This window comes from Hyperolius riggenbachi, chromosome 2, assembly GCF_040937935.1.
Source record: "Hyperolius riggenbachi isolate aHypRig1 chromosome 2, aHypRig1.pri, whole genome shotgun sequence".
In the NCBI taxonomy this organism is placed as follows: Eukaryota; Metazoa; Chordata; class Amphibia; order Anura; family Hyperoliidae; genus Hyperolius; species Hyperolius riggenbachi.
In genome coordinates, this window is record NC_090647.1 from 404,314,450 (window position 1) to 404,332,064 (window position 17,615).

Genomic DNA, 17,615 nt, shown 5'->3' on the forward strand with positions numbered 1-17,615 from the left:
GTTTGAGAAATAACAATGATATAAAAGTAGACCTGCAAGATACCCTACTATTCTTGACGCAACCCCACATCTCTATCCCAAACACTTCACACGCATATCTGGACTACAGATTAACATGAAGAAATCCAAGGCCTTAGGCAGCCTCCTTAAACTCACAACTTTCTGACCGATTATTAATATTGCTCCTTTGAATGGGTCCAGTCCCTACCCTACCTGGCCATTACCTTAACCCCTAACTATGCCTCTTTATTTGCGGCTAATTATCCCCCACTGCTAAAATCACTTTCGGCTTTAACAGATAGATGGTCACATGCCCGCAGGTCAACTCTTTTTGCTAATAAACTAGATGGAGGTTTAAAGGTCCTGCAGATCTGATCATATTACCGCTGCCATAGCTCACCTTACTCGCCTATTCCAGACTCAGGACGCCCCTCTTTGGGTTTTCCTTGAGATACCTGATTGTGTCCCCCTTCTCCCTGGTACTCTCCTCTGGCTGCCTCCAAAAATGAGATCACCATCCCTCAGCCCTCCTATGATCCACTGCCTCCAGATTTGGGACTCTGTCCGCTATTTGGCTAATCTTCAGTCCACTTTCCTACCTCTCCTATCACTAACTAACAATCCTGTTTCCTTCCAGCAAAGAAGACTCGGCAGCATTTTCATGGTGGGACTTGAAAGGTCTCTCTAGTTACGCACATACTTCTAGAGGTATCTGCTCCTGGCTTGATTTACAGGAGAAATGTCAGGCCCCTCCTAGAGAATTTTTCCGCTACCTGCAGATAAGACACTGGATTTCCTCTCTAACTCAAGGCAAATATTTCCCTCTTACTATCACCCCATACGAAAACATATGCCTCCATCATCCTAACACCAAAGGACTGATCTCCAAGACTTATGCCTTTTTAACCAGACTGTCTTCTCCTAGACTAAACCCATATGCTTCTAAATGGGAATCAAACCTCTCTTGCTCCAGAGACAGGGAGGACTGGACCGACATTTGGTATAGAGTCTCAAGTTGTTCTTGTAATCTACACACAGTAGAGGCAGCATATAAAGTCATGACTCACTGGTACTCAGCTCAAATTGCTATAGTATTCCCCTCTGCTAATCTCTTCTGTTTCCGCGGATGCAGGGTTACCTGGTGACATGCCACATGTCTGGTGGACCTGCCCACGACTTAACAGATTTTGGTGACAGGTCTATAAGCTACTTTCCTCTCTCTTCCGTAAGCCCATTCTTATGCTGGGCATACACAGTTCAATTTTGCCGCTCAATCGTTTCGCCGCTCAATTCCCTTATCTTCCGCTCATTTTTCTTATCTTTTTCCATTCACTTCAATCTGGAATCGAGCGGCGAAACGATTGGGCGGGAGATCGGACATGTCGGAAATTATCTATTGAGCAATCTTAATGGCTCAAAATCGAGTCGTGTATTCCCAGCATTAGAGATCCTTGGCAGGCCCTTCTACATGAGAAAATAGGGTCACTGACCGTAACGCAAGACAAGCTGGCTTCTATGGTCCTCTCCGCAGCAGCCATGACGATAGCACGAAATTGGAAAAAACCCTCTATTAACGAAGTTAACCATTAACGAAGTAAAATCTTGAATAAACTCATTTATGGTAAATGAAAAAGTAACCAGTATTCTCATGGACACCCATAGAAAATTTAAAAATATCTGGGATCCCTGCATTTGACTTGAGCACCCTATTCTGGAGGACTCTTTAATAGCATGGCTGTGAGGTGCATCACCCTACTTTTCCTTCTTCTCTCAGTTCTTTCCTCTTCCCCTTCCGACTTTCTTTCACTTTTCTACTCTCACTTCTCTTCTATCTTTAAAAAAAAAAAAAAAAAAAAGTTTTTCTTTCTTTCTCTTCTTATCAAATAAACAATGGTGGCCCCTTCCTGTCTATCGCTGGATGACCGGTTTCCAGGAATGCACAATCGCTGGTTCTTCTCTTTAGGACCTTCCCTACCTACCAACATCTTCCCATTGGAATGCCCCAGATAGCTGGACCTAGTCCTCTGTGGGAACACAGATAACTGTACACAATAATTCACATGTTGCCTTTATTACCGTATTGTTCTTCCCTTCCCCACACTATTGCTCATAAGCGATGTTTGAATTTATTATGCATGTCCCTTACCCCTTGTTGCCCTGTGTTGGCTTCCTTAATGTACTGTTGTATTCCCTTTAAAAACTGGAAATCTTCAATAAACTTTGGGGGGGAAAAAAAAAAAAAGGTAAATTACTGAACAACAGTTGCTCAGACCAACTGCCAACATTGTGTAAGAGTGGGAAGGCTAGCCAACTCCAGGGCTTGCTTTTGTAAAGAATACAGGAGATAATGAGACTCTCAAGAGGAGATGGACTACAGTAGTTCAAAACCTGATTTTTACTGCTCACTGTAAGCGACATTTATGGTGCATTTTACTGTGAGAAATGTACTTCTTAGAAGTATTTTGTACACATGTATTCTCTTCCAATGGAGATCCACATGCTTATGTCAGCCACCGGGCTGTGTAGGAGAGACCGAGCGGAGGCAATGGGTGGCGAGACACATAAGTTTTACATCATGGCAGTGATCGAAAACGGGCAAAGCGGATGGGGCAACTAGCCTAGCGAGAACAGACTGTGTACGTTTTCATAGGCTTTCATTGCACACATTTTCCCGTCCAGTCAAATGTGCCAAGTTTGGACTCTGCGTTCTGCTTTGTGGCGCAGCAAGTGGATCCATTTTTTTTTAAGTGGCGGCAGATTCTATGTTTAACATTGCGCAGCTTAACCAGTAATGTCGCACGGACGTGAGCTTCACGTCCGCAGCGGCAGATGCTAGAGCCGCAGGGACGCGCTAGTCACGTCCCTGCAGTTTGGAGGGTCTGCAAGCGATCCTGCAGGCAGATGACCTCGATCACGCTGCTGCTGCTAGCAGGGGGGGGATTGGCTACAGGGGACAAAAGTCCCCTGTGCCTATCCGAGCATGTCCGCCGAGAATAAACACTGTTTTTAAACAAAAACAGGTGTTTATTCTGTAAATGCGCGCTCTCCCCCGTCGTCATTTCTGCCGGTTTCCGCTGCCCGATCATTACATTTATGAATGGAAACAATGTTTCCATTCATAATCTCCCAGCCGCCGCTGTGATCGGAGGCTTCCAATGGAAGCCTACATCACTTCCACTTGTTACAATGTAACAATACATTGTATCCTATGTAGTGTAATTGTACGCTACATAGAATTTTGCTCAGCGGGGACATCTTGTGGCCAAATAGTAAAATACACCTACTGACTATAGGGGAAAAAAAAAATCTATGTCAAGAGGGCATCTTATTAAATAATGGGCTCAAAATTAGTGATGTATGTAAAACTGAAAAAAATGCACCTTTATTTCTAAATAAAATATTGTCACCATACATTATACTAGGGATATAATTTTAACGTTGTAATAACCGGGACAAATAAAATGTGTGGATTTTAATTACGGTAGCATGTATTATTTTTAAACCATCATGGCTGAAAACTGAGAAATAATGATTTTTTTTTTATTTTTTGTGTGTTATTCCTGTCAAAATGCATTTAGAATAAAATAATTTTTAACATAATGTACCACCCAAAGAAAGCCTAATTGGTGGCGGAAAAAACAAGGTATAGATCATTTATTTGTGATAAGTAGTGATAGTTATTGGGGAATGAAAGGGAGGAGCACTGAAAGGGGAAAATTCCTCTCGTCCATAAGATGAAAAATACTGCGGGCTGAAATGGTTAAAAAAAGTCTCGAATGAATACGTTTTTTAAGCAAGTGTGAACCGGCCATAACCGAGTCATAAGTAGGGGACTGCCTGTACTTGTATGACCTAGAGAAGATACTTTCAAATACGATCACTGAAAAAAAAAAAAAGAAAACCAAGACATTGCAAGATGCATTTGTTTAGACTTTTATAACTCCTTTAACAGTTTACATTTCAATAGTCATAACCACATGAATACTCACATTTTTACATTTTCAAAAACTTCAGGCACAAAAACCCTGGTGCCTTAAAAGCGTTAGTGTACATACAGTCAAAATTTGTTACACTGTTGCCCAGAAAAATGAAATATATAATTTTGAACCCATTTTACAAAATAGCATGGATGTAAAGTGTACTGTAATCAGTTACAGTGTGAGCTTATACTGATCTAAAACTAGCTGCATCATGGTGATTACTGAAAAATATTTCAATAATGTTCCTTCAAAGTGAATTTGAAGTAAAATTGTACCCAAAAGATTGAGTCTAAATGAGGGAAGCCTCTGGACAGTCCTGAGGCTTCCCTCATTTTCTTTGACTCCACCAATCCAGCGCTGGGACGCTCAAAGCAAATCAGACTAGGGCGTGTCAGATTTGCCCTTGCAGTTGCACTTCCCCATGTGTACAAGTGTGGCCATACTGCGCCTGTGTGAGTCCTGTCTGCGCCTGCACAGTAACATAAGAGACGCATGGGCATGGATTTTTCCAGTGTTTAAAGAGGAGCTGTTAGGTATAGGGTCTCAGAGACAAAAAACACATATCAGTAGCTAAATATTGGCTGTACATACATTACATATGCATTTCACTGTCCACGTTTGGATTTCACAGAATTTTTATATAGTATATGCAGAGAATGATGCTCCTGACAGCTCATGTTCCATGTTTGTCTGTCTTGTCTGAAGCCAATTGTGATGTCATATCCTCCCTTACCCTGCTTCCTGATTAATTATACATTAGCCCTCCCAAGTCCCAGCCCTCAGACACTCCTACCAGTCTCTGGTCTTATGCTCGGTACACAAGATGCGTTTTCCCGCTCGATCCGCGGGTCAATCGGGATCGATTCGATTATTTCCAACATGTTAATTATGCCAAATCGACTACAGGAACGATCAAAATCCGAATTGGGCATGTTGGAAATAATCGAATCGACCCGCGGATCGAGCGGGAAAACGCATCGAGCGTTTTAGGCACTCAGCGGGGAGCGATCATGTCTGGGTTGCGTGCGATCTCGCTGTCAGTTGGGGTGGGGGGAGCTGTGCGAGCGATTGCGTTGTCAGTCGCGGGGGGGGCTGTTGCGGATGATTGCGATGTCATTCAATTTGCGGGCGGTTGCGATGTCGGTCGTTTTGCTTGCGATGTCAGTCGTTTTGCTTGCGATGTCAGGCGTTTTGCGACCGATTGCGAAGTCAGTCGTTTTGCTTGCGATGTCGGTCGTTTTGCTTGCGATGTCGGTCGTTTTGCTTGCGATTGCGATGTCGGTCGTTTTGCTTGCGATTGCGATGTCGGTCGTTTTGCTTGCGATTGCGATGTCGGTCGTTTTGCTTGCGATTGCGATGTCGGTCGTTTTGCTTGCGATTGCGATGTCGGTCGTTTTGCTTGCGATTGCGATGTCGGTCGTTTTGCTTGCGATTGCGATGTCGGTCGTTTTGCTTGCGATTGCGATGTCGGTCGTTTTGCTTGCGATTGCGATGTCGGTCGTTTTGCTTGCGATTGCGATGTCGGTCGTTTGGAGGAGTGCCGCCGATCGTGGGTGTCACTCACTGGGGGTTTAGCCGCCGATCACGGGTGCCACTCGCGGGGGGGGGGGGGGGGGTCGGGGGTGCTGGAGCTGCCGGGGGGGTTTGCCGCCGATCACGGGTGCCACTCGCGGGGCGGGGGCACCACCGTTCGTGGGTGCCACTCGCGGCGGGGGTGGGGTTCTGCCGCCGATCGCGGGTGTCACTCGCGGGGGTGGGGTGGTGCCGCCGACCGCGCGTGCCACTCGCGGGGGGGGGGCGGGATATGTTGGTGCTGCCGATCGCGGGCAGGTGTCACTCGCGCGGGGGGGGGGGGGGCTGGGGTGGGTTTGGTTAGGATTTGGGGGGGTTGCCGCAGGCAGCCTGCAGCTGTCACTCAGGGTGTCTGGATGGGGAGGGAAGGAGAGAGGGACCAGCCAATGAGGCTGCAGCAGGGCTGGATAGGGAAATGAAGGTGTGGTGCAGGGAGGGCAGTGGAGAGGAAGTAAGACCTTCCCATGCTTTGCAGGCTGACTGCGGCTTTTACAGTCTGATGCGTCCTCCTAAACAGCCTGGAGATAAGGAAGGCTGCTATTCAGCCCACAATAAAGTAAGAGAGTTTTTTAACTTCAGTATTGATATTTGGCTTCCTTCCACACTGTTTAACACAGGGGAACATAGATCAAAATTACTTGTTTTTGCCTGACAGTTACTCTTTAAGCAGCTTTGTGCTTCTGCATAGGCAGGACTCATGCAGGCACAGTCAGGATTTGCACAGGCGCAGTGCGACTGTACTAGTACATGGGGGGGGGGGGGGTGGGTTCGAGGAAGTAAAGGGTCCAGGCGAGAAGCAGTAGGGTCAAGGGGACATGGGAAGCCTCTAGAATAGATCATCCAGAGCTTTCCATCCATCTTGGTAAGTATCTTACTTTTCGGGGTGTTTTCTTCCACCACAAGTTTGCGTTTATGTAGAAAATGGCTGTGGCATGGCACTGGTAAAGTCTGCAAAAAATGAAGTGTTGCTACATTGTAACTAGGGAAGTGACGCAGGCATCGATGGATGCCTGCGATCACGGTGGCCTAGAGGGGAGATTAATTTGTTCCCATTCATAAATCTAATGATCAGCGGCAGAAATCGGCGAGCTGGAAGAAGCGCTGCGGCTCTATTTAACCACTTAAAGAGAATCTGTATTGTTAAAAATCGCACAAGGATAGGCTTCAGCCTATCATATGCCGGCGATCCCCGGCCAATCAGAGGCCGGGGATCGCCGATCTACGTCACGGCGCTGCTGCGCAGCAGCGCCGTGTGATGTAAACAGCGGGGATTTCTTCCCCGCCTGTTTACAGTTCACTGGCGAGCCGCGATCGGCGGCTCTCCGGATGTTCACGGAGACAGCCTCCGTGAACTGGCATGGAAAGGCCGCTCGATCGAGCGGCCGTTTCCATGCTATACCACTAACGACCCGCCGACGCCTATGAGCGTTAGGCGGTCGTTAAGTGGTTAAGAATGAACAGTTTTTGAACTAAAACTGTGTTCATTCTCGGCGGACATGTACGGATTGGTTCAGAGGTTTTTTTGTCCCCTGCAGCCAATCCCCCCGTTGCCAACATCGCGGGCATCTGCCCGCATGATCGCGCGCACAGTCATCTACATGGTTAAAATGCAGAGTGTAACAAACTGCAAATATTAGAGAATGATGCAATTAAAAAATAAAAATGCTATATAATGGAAAATAAAAATTAGATTCTTTTCTTTGCTACTAATGTTCTATTATGATCTAATGAATTTAATGTAATGAATGGATAATTAAGGTTTTTTTTTTTGTTTTTTTGTTTTGCATTAGTGTCACTTTAAAAGGAAATAAATATGGCAGTCTCCATATACTTCTCACTTCAGTTGTCCAACTATCACCACTGAAAGTGCCTATAATAGGCATGTATTAGGGCCAGTGCACACCAAAAACCTCCAGCAGATCTAACGCTAGAGGTTTTTGAAGCAGATTTTTAGAGCAATTTCTAGGCATGTTTAGAGGTTTTCTAAACACGCCTAGCATTTTTTGGGAGCGTTTTTGTGTAGCAGACAGGGCCGGATTTACAGCTCAGGAGCCTATAGGCACAGAAGTTCTGGTGCCCTAAACTCCACCCCTCTGTGCAGGCCACACCCCCTTTTTCAAAAACAGGCAACAGAGTTTTTAATAAAACTGGAGAGGACAAACACAGTAGAGACTAGCCTTTTCCCAGGCAGACAGCGGCATGGACAATAAACAGTCTGTAGCCCCCCCGTATAGCATGCCTTTTTTAGAGGAAAACGGAGACTTTCTAACTGCAAGCATTTATACTTACCTGGGGATTCCTCCAGCCCTTGGTAGGCTGTGGGCTCCATTGTGTCCTTGTCCCGTCCATTCTTTCAGTATCCAGTTTGGTGGTTTGGGACTACAACGCATGCGCCGCTATGGCCGCACACATCTGACCCGCGCATGCGTAATGGAGCACAACAAAGCCCAACTGTGGCTTTAACTGGGCCAGACGGGAATGATGGACGAGCACAGGAGGATGACGAGGGAGAGCCAGGTAAGTATTAACATTTGTAGTTAAAAAGTGTTATACTATACACTCAGATGTACACTTTTATGAACAGAAAGCTTCAGTCCACTTGAGCACAGCTGGCAAAGGGGCGCTGTGGGTGACTGGAGGATCGTGGAAGCACCTTGAGGGCACAGGATGACTGCAGGGGCTGGAAGAAGCCCCAGGTAAGTTACAGTGCTGTTTTTTCCCCCATTTTAGGTTGCCTTCAATATAGGTAGCCCCCCTTTCAATATAGGTAGCCAGATGCCCTTACCTTTACAGTATAGGTAACCCCCCCTTAAGTTTTGGTAGCCAGGTGCTCCCATTTCAGTATGTATCCAAAGGACCCCTTAAAGGAATCATCAGCCAAATTATAAAAAAGCTGATTTACTTACCTGGGGCTTTCTCCAGCCCCTTGCAGCCAACTGTTCCACACTGGCAGCTCCGCTCTCCGTCGCCGGCCCGGGGTCCCCGCACGGTGCAGAGGACAGCCTCGAGGTTGTCCTTACTGCGCCTGCGTGAAGCGCCGCTATCAATCAAGCCCATGTCGTATGCGGCATACTGAGGATGCCTGGCGAGACACCGTGCGGGGACCCCGGGCCAGTGGCGGACAGTGGAGCTGCGGCATAGGACGTTTCAGCTGCAAGGGCTGGAGAAAGCCCCAGGTAAGTAAATCGTTTTTTTATAACTTGGCTGATGATTCCTTTAAGTATAGGCAGCTAGAAGCCCCCACCTTATGTATATGTAGTCAAATGCCCCCCCATCTACCCCTTTGGTATAGGTGGCTCCCCCCCCCCCCCCCCCCCCCCGTATGCAGCCAGATGCTCCTACCAAGTAGTAAAATTACCCCATCCCTAAAGTATAGGGGCCCCCCTGTAAGTATAGGTGGACAGATATCCCATCCCCCCCACCCCTTTGGTGTAGGTGGCTTCCCTCTACCTCAGTATGAAGCCAGATACCACTCCCTCCCCTCCCAGTACTCAGATGCCCCATCCCTTAGTATAGGAGCCCTCCCCATTAATTATAGGTGGCCAGATGTTCTGCCCCCCCCACCCTTTCTTTTGTATAGGTGGTCTCCCCCTCCCCAAGTAGTCAGATGACATTATACCTCGAGTATAGGAGCCCCCCCTTAAGTTTAAGTGGCCAGATGCCACCCAAACCCCCAGCCCTTTGAAATAGTTTTTTTCCTCCCCCTCCCCCAAGTAATCAGGTGCCCCCACGAATTCCCTTAAATATATTTTCTACCCCCACACCTCCCCGAGTCAGGTGGGCTCAACATAGTCTTACCTGCTTCTCTCCTCCACTCCCAGCGCTCGTCTGCCTATATTGCATAAAGTCCTCCTCGCTGCTCCGCTGCCCGGGACTAATTAATTACTCATTCATTTAGACTTGCAGACAGCAGCGTGGCCCGCAGTGATGAGTGAAGCGAGCGGCGAGCCAATGACAGTGTTGTATACTTCACATACAGGAAGTGAAGTATACAGCGCTGTCATTGGTTACCGCTCACTTCACTGCGGGCCACGCTAATGTATGCAAGTAAATGAATGAGTAATTAAGCCCGGGGTGAAGCGGCAAGGAGAACTTTATGCAAAATAGGCTGATGAGTGTTGGGAGAGGAAGCAGATGCTGCGTGCATGACATGAATACGGCGGCCGCCAGCGATACTCACTGTGCGGCTGCTGACTGCAGGATAGAGTGACCAAATCTCGCTGCGGGCGGGCGGCCAGAGCATGGGTGGATGACATTGTCGGGACTTTGGGGTGCCGCCTTTGCCCCATAAGGCGCCTGTAGGCTCGTGCCTACTGTGCCTTATGGTTAATCCGGCCCTGGTAGCAGATTTCATATATTGTAACAGTAAAGCTGTTACTGAACAGCTTCTGTAACAAAAAACCGCCTGGAAAACCGCTCTGCTCTAGCGTTTTTCAGAGCGGTTTTCCACTTTCCTTTACTTTGACATTGAGGCAGAAACGCCTCAGAAATCTAAAAAAAAAAAATGCTGCAGCCCCTGAGTTTGCATTTGTGGAAAAAAAAGAACCGCTCTGGTGTGCATCAGCCCATTGAAATACATTACCCATGCGGTTTTCAAACCTCTAGCGTTTTTAAAAACTCATAAACTGCTCTGGTGTGCACCAGCCTACAGAAATGGAAAACAGAAGAGGTATTGGCACTCCACAGTACAAATATACGTTATACAAGTAGGGTTGTACATCTGAAGGGCACTCTCCATGCCCAGTGTTCTCCCCAGAGCTAATTAAGTGGGCGGGCCGCCCGGCTGATTTGAAGCCCCGCCCGCCTGTTGTCATGTGCTTGCCTGGAGCTTCTAGTAAACTTCACATAGGAGCGCTCCATTGCCTGCTTTCAGTCAGCGCCAGCCTCGCACAATAGCAAAGGCTGACACTACACTGCAGGAGCGCTCCTCTGCCTGTCAGCTCATGTGTTCTGGTGAGACAGGGAGGGATTGGCTGGGCGGGTTGTAAGGGGCGGGACTCCTGTTCCGATTCTCCCTTCTGCTCTCCGAGTATTAGGATCTATTTTATTATGGTGCCTCTCACTCTCGTGAATGAAAACAGAGAGAGCAGTAAAGCAACAAAAAAAACCAAAAAAAAAACCGATACAGCAGCAGCTTCCAGGAGTGAGATAAGAGCCACGTGGGTCTCCGGGACAGCCTCAGAGCGGCTCATGTAGTCTCTCCTCCTCCTCCAGACTGCAGGTAAACAACATGCCTGAGTAGTTGAAAACGGCAGCTGCACGTTTAATCCGGCTGGAGGGAGACACGGAGATCAGGAGAAGTGATGCCCCTTCACACCTCTGCATGTTTATTTATTTGCTGTGGGGGCAGAGGAGACACAGCCATGCAGAGCATCTGTCTGTAAAAAGGCAGCCCCCTGTGCACTTGTCTCCTGCTGTGTGTGTTTCCCCCTGACCCCAGCTTTGTATCGTGTCTGTAGTGCTGCCCCTCCCCCTGCACACTGGGGACACTTAGTGGAGCTGAACTCTTGCACAGGACAGAAGGAAACAGAGAAATGCACCCTGTATTTACACAGTTTAGCCTGTCTAATTTGATCTCTTTCTGTGTCACATGACTGCAGAGAAGCTCATTTGAAAAGCACTAAATGTTAACATGTCTGCTTACAAGAAAGCAGGAAGTAGACACACTGCAGATTTATTGCAGCATTTGTATCAGCTGTAACAAAGAAATGTTTTTCTTTAAAGGACAACTGAAGTGAAACGGATATGGAAGCTGCCATAATTATTTACTTATAAGCAATGCCAGTTGCCTGGCTGTCCTGCTGATCCCCTGCCTCTAATAATTTTACCCTAGCCTCTGAACAAGCATGCAGCATATCCAATGTTTCTGACCATATTGACAGATCTGACAAGATTAGCTGCATGCTTGTTTCTGGTGTGATTCAGACACTACTGCAGCCAAATATATCAACAGGGCTGCCAGGCAATTGGTATTGTTTAAGAAGAAATAAATATGGCAGTCTCCATATTCTTCTCACTACAGTTGTCCTTTAAAGGTTATGCTTTTGTGCATCTTTTAGAGCAGAGCGCAAGTTCTCTGTTCAGGCCTGCTTAAAAAGGGACCTGAGCACCTTAATCTGAAACAATCTGCTAGGTACACACAATGCAATTTTCTGACAGATCTACTGTCAGATCGATTATTCCCAACGTGTCCGATCTGATTTCTGCACGATTTCCTATAGAAGTGAACTGAAAATCAGATCAGGCATGTTGAAAATTGTCGATCTGACAATAAATCTGTCCGGAAATTGCATTGTGTGTACTTAGCAGGTACATCGGCTTGCCTCCTCATCCTCTTTTTATTCTGTAAGCAGAGTTGCATTCCCCCCTCGCACGCCACCCGGCTACTTTTTCATGCCACCCGGCTGGAAAAAAATTCTGGGGAGAACACTGATGCCCTTCAGGCTAATGGCTAGAAAACAAATACACATCACTCCCAGATGTGATGCATAATAAATAGATTTAAAACATTCATAATGCACATTGAGGGCTGGTGCACACCGAGCGGCTTTTTCAGCATTTCTGCAGCCGCTTGCGGCTGCGGATCCGCTTGGTCAATGTATCTCAATGGGGTGGTTCACACCAGAGCAGGAGGCGTTTTGCAGAAACGAAAAATGCCGGAGTGAGGCATTTTTTGGATTGCGGGTGCGTTTCTGCCTCAATGTTAAGTATAGGAAAAACGCAAACCGCTATGAAAAACACCTGTTCAGAGCGGTTTTGCCGGCGTTTTTGTTACAGAAGTTGTTCAGTAACAGCTTTACTGTAACAATATATGAAATCTACTATACTGAAATCCGCTGCAGCAATCCGCAAAACGCTAGCAAAACGCCATAGAAAAATAAGAAAAAGCGTTTCAAAATCTGCTAGCATTTTGCGGATCTGCTAGCGGGTTTTGGTGTGCACCAGGCCTTACAGGGAATGTATGCAATGCAGAGTGCATAAGCTCAAAATTAAAAATAGTAATTTCAGGAAAAGAAAAAGCAAAACTGCATGCAAAAATCCTGCAAGCCTGTGTATATAAAGCAATGGTGTATAACCTAAATCAGCCCCCTACAGACGTCCTGTGCCCGTGCCGGGACAAACCCTTTCTCCGGTCCCCCGCAGGCAGCCAATTTGGTTCTCGTGATTGGGCCAGTGCGCATCCCTCGATCGCGCTCCTGTCTCTGGACGTCCTGTGCATGCACAGGCATACTGCTCGTGCACAGAATGGAAATGGAGACAGAAACGCGATCAAGGGACGCGCACAGCAAGGCATGGAAAACAAAACTGGCTGCCTGCAGGGGACCAGCAGATCGGTTCACCCCGGCGTGGGCACAGGACGTCTGCAGGGGACAGATGGAGGCCCCGGGTAAGTGAAACTTTTTTTTTTTTTTTCGGGCCAGTTAAGGTTCACTTTAAATTACAGAACTAGTACTGGTTATTGAGATGCTAATAATGCAGTCGATTAAAATTTGCATAAATTTTATGCAAATCAAATAGTGATCTGTATTTATTAATGAGCTAGTGGATGGAATACAGAGTAATGTAACCATCTTTGCAGATGATACAAAATTATGCAGAATTAGCAACACGAAGACTGATAGTGACATACTACAACAGGACCTTGACAACATGACCATACGGGCAGGCACGTGGCAGATGATTTTTAATGTTGATAAGCTACTGAGCGCAGCTTTTCCTTGACTTTTTGATAAATGTAAAGTCATGCACCTTGGACGTACAAATGGTAGATCATAATATAAAATAAATGGCATATGGCTGGGAACAGACTTGGAGAAGGACTTAGGAATACTGGTTGATAACAAGTTAGGTAATCATATACAATACCAAGCAGCGGTAGCTAAAGCAAATAAAATTCTGGGATGCATAAAAAGGGAAATAATATCCTGAGATGCTAGTGTACTACTCCCTCTGTATAAATCACTTGTGAGGCCACATTTGGAGTACGGAATACAGTTTTGGTCACCACACTATAGAAAGGACATTGACCTCCTGGAACGGGATGAAAGATCTCACGTACCAAGAAAGGTTGGACAAACTGGGCTTATTTCAGAGGTGACCTGATTAACATGTATAAATGCATCAGAGGGCAATACAAAAGCTTGGCAGGGGAGCTTTTTTTTGTCCCTAGGGTTGTACAATGGACAAGGGGACACAATATGCATGTGGAGGAAAAAAGTTTTTGCCATTTAGAAAGGGGTCCCTCACAGTGAGAGTGGTTAAAATCTGGAACATCTTACCTCAGGAAGTAGTTATGACAAACTCTATATCTGCATGTAAAGAGGACTTTGATGCCTTCCTTGCATTGAAGGGCACCCACTGCGATAATTTTTAAGTAATTCCCAGAAGAGTTGGTCCAGGGATTTATCTGACTGCCATCTAGAGTCGGGAAGGAATGTGTCCCTTTTAAGGCTAATTGGCCCAGGCCTTGTAAGGTTTTTTGCCTTCCCCTGGATTAACTGGGATATGTGCAGTTTCAGGATGGCGTTTTATTTTTTTTCTGGATGGACGATTGTCTTTTTTTCAACCAAACTAACTATATAATTATCTGTAAGGTAATGATTGCATCAGACAACTTATGCTGAAATAAATGCACTTTAAAGAAGCAAAATTATATATAGGCTGTGGTGGTGAGTGGTATATTAACCATTTCAGCCGCCCATACGTGATCCTCACGTCCAGGCGGCTGCTCGGCTGCGGTGCCGCTCTTCAGCACGCTCCCGCGCCCCTGTGCTGTTCCCCGGTGGCCCTCTGATCAGTGAACGGGAACATGGTTCCCTATCACAGATCAAAATCCCCAGCAGAAAAACCGATGGTCTCTTACCAGAGGCCACAGTCTTTCTGTATATTAAAAAAAAAAAAAATCATCAAGGTGGCCATCCTCTGGCCAAATAGTAAAACTACATCTACAAGCATTTTTGAAGGGAATTCACACACATTTTAACATTTAAAATTATCAGTTTATTTCCCACACCAAAAAAATTACCCAAATAAAATTTTTAATGGAAAAAAAAAAAAAAAAAAAAAAAAAAAAAAAATATATGCATGTGAAGGGGTATACTACGAACATTTTTTTTAAATTATAAGCTTGTAAATAGTGATGGACGCAAAACGGAAAAAATGCACCTTTATTTCCAAATAAAATATTGGCACCATACATTGTGATAGGGACAAAATTTAAATGGTGTAATATACGAGACAAACGGGCAAATAAAATACATAGGTTTTAATTATGGTAGCATGGATTATTTTAAAGTTATAATGGACGAAAACAGAGTATAATGAATTTTTTTTCTTATTAATCCTGTTAAAATGCATTTAGAAGTTTAGTGGCGGAAAAAACAAGATATAGATCAATAACTTGTGATAAGTAGTGATGAAGTTATTAGCAAATGAATGGGATGTGAAAATTGTTCTGATGCATAAGGTGAAAAATCCCCAAGGGGTGAAATGGTTAATACAAAATTTGTTCATAATATGTAATAAGTATAATAAAGCGTAGCCAACATGCTCCCCAATACAAGAGTAGTCATTTTATTGTAATAGGAGCATGGAAGCATTTAGAATAGGAGTACATTTACCCGCTTGAGGCTGCACCATTATCTCTACTTTGCAGTTAGCAACCATGTCACTTAGGGCCTGTTCAGACTATCTGCGTATGAAGAATGCGTTTAAAATCAAAGAAACGCAAGGTGAAAAACGCATGAGTTTTTCTTGCGTTCTAATGCGTATTCTATTGCGTTTTGCACACACACGTGACCCAGGGGGAAAAAAAAAAATTATGGGAACCGCAGAGGAAAACTGACGCTAAAAACGCAATAGTACGCGTTTTTGATACGCGTCCATAGACTTTCATTGCGTCCGTTTCAATGCGTATCGCACAGAACTGCGTGCAGCAATGCGGATGAGAAACGTATGCGTCTCATACGCATACATGTGAACTAGCCCATTCAAAAGCATTAGGAGCCGTTCCTATGCGTTTTTGGTACCCAGACACGTTCCCTGAAAACGTCCAGGAACGCGCATAGTCTGAACAGGCCCTAACTGTTCTTTTATTTTGCAAGCAAAGTAAAGGGAACACAATGGATGTGCATCAGAAAACATGATCACTGACTGCAGAAGAGAGGATTGGGCAGCAACAAGCAGGTAATTATTCTGTACTCTATGTGCAGCCCTACACTAATTTTCTGTGCGGAGGCAGCATAGAGTTAACCTTCCTGGCAGTAAGCCCGAGCTGAGCTCGGGCTATGCCGCGCAGGAGTCTCTCTCAGGCCCTGCTGGGCCGATTTGCATATTTTTTTTTTTTTATTACATGCAGCTAGCATTTTGCTAGCTGCATGTATACCGCGATCGCCGCCGATTTCTGCCGCGTTAGAGGACCCCCCCCACCTGAGATCCCATGCGCAGCCTGGCCAATCAGTGCCAGGCAGCGCTGAGGGGTGGATCAGGACTCCCTCTGACGTCATGATGATAATGACGTCATCGCGATCGTCGCCATGGCGACGAGGGAAGCCCTAAAGGAAATCCCGTTCAGAACGGGATTTCTTTATGGGCAAGCGCGCCGGCGGCGATAGGCGGGGTGGGAGGGACTCCGCAGGGAGGGGGGCATCATGTAGCTAGCGCTATGATAGAAAAAAAATGTTTCGCAAAAAAACCCGCCAGGAAGGTTAAAAGACAACTGAAGTGAGAAATATATGGAGGCTGCCCTATTTATTTCCTTTTATACAATAATAGTTGACTGGCAGTCCTGCTGGTTTATTAGGGTGCAGTAGTTTCTGAATAATGCCAGAAACAAGCATGAAGCTAATCTTTCAGATCAGACAAATGTCAGAAACACTTGATCTGCTGCTTGCTTGTTCAGGGTTTATGGCTAAACGTATTAGAGGTAGAGGATTAGCAGGATAGGCAGGCAACTGGTATTGCTTAAAAGCCTCCATATCCCTCTTGCTTCAGTTGCCCTTTAAGGATGGCGGAGACCCTGAAGTATTATCCACCTCTAAAATAGGCTAACCATGTCTAGTGGCAAATTCTGCCAATGCATTAATGAAAATGACTGCTTGAAAAAAAGCCTCTAAAAATAGTATAATCACTTAACTATACATACATTGAGATGAGAAAAGAGCTGCTACGATGAGAGTAATTTTTTTTTTACATTGATTAAAAAAAAACTTACCTAGGAGGGTAGAAACTGCTTCTACGCTGCCATTGTAGATAACCGAATTGGAAGAGGGGGCAACCATTTCCCATAATCCCTGAGCATAGTTTATGACTTGGAAGTATCCACATGTTGACAATGCCCACCAAACTGACCAGCACAGGAGAGTGCGGGAGGAGTAGCAGACTAAAAAGTCTCTCCACAATATTCTTAGCACAGTCTTTACATTAACACTCTTCATTCTTTCAGTACACTGGAAAATAAGTGGATTTATTTTTTTATTTGGTTACAAAAGCAAATACATATGAGCACATAATGTGTTCTGTTCTCCAGTGTATAAAGGTCTAAAATTATTTTTGCTTTATGGAAGTTCATCACAAAAGAAACCAAGGTTTAATTTTACAATAAACAGCCCAGAACTAATAACGCTATGATGAATATAATGTTATACTCTCAGCCAAGAAACCTGCCCTCACAAGGTCACAGTCTGTTTCCTGTAATTGCTACATGTTTTGTAAGACACTGTCTGAATTACCTATTCGGTGCACCACCTCTGGATTTTGGATCCATTCCTTTATAGTGCAGTAGGTGAAAATTGTACTACAACAATAATACATTTCTTAAAAGACCACTATCGCAAAAAAAGTAAGCAGTTAAAATCTGACAGAACTGACAGGGTTTGGACTAGTCCATCTTATCATAGGCGATTCTCAGGGTCTTCTTTGTTTATAACAGCATTTCCAGAACAGCAGTGTAACTGCCAAAATAGTAAGATACCAGCCAGCCTCCCTAATCACTTGCACACTATTCTGTCAGTTAGACTTTGCAACTGCTGTTCAGGAAATGCTGTTGAAAACAAAGAAAACCCT

The 17,615-nt window shown here is 45.3% G+C and overlaps 1 protein-coding gene across 1 annotated transcript in view; it reads right to left on the reverse strand.

Moving 5' to 3' along the window:
• The window catches only part of SLC19A2 (solute carrier family 19 member 2), a 75,939-nt gene that overhangs the window by 37,376 nt on the left and 20,948 nt on the right, over positions 1-17,615 (reverse strand). The window contains exon 3 of the mRNA XM_068269819.1: positions 16,765-16,999. Coding sequence (XP_068125920.1) covers positions 16,765-16,999 — 235 coding nt within the window. The remainder of the gene's footprint in view (positions 1-16,764; positions 17,000-17,615) is intronic.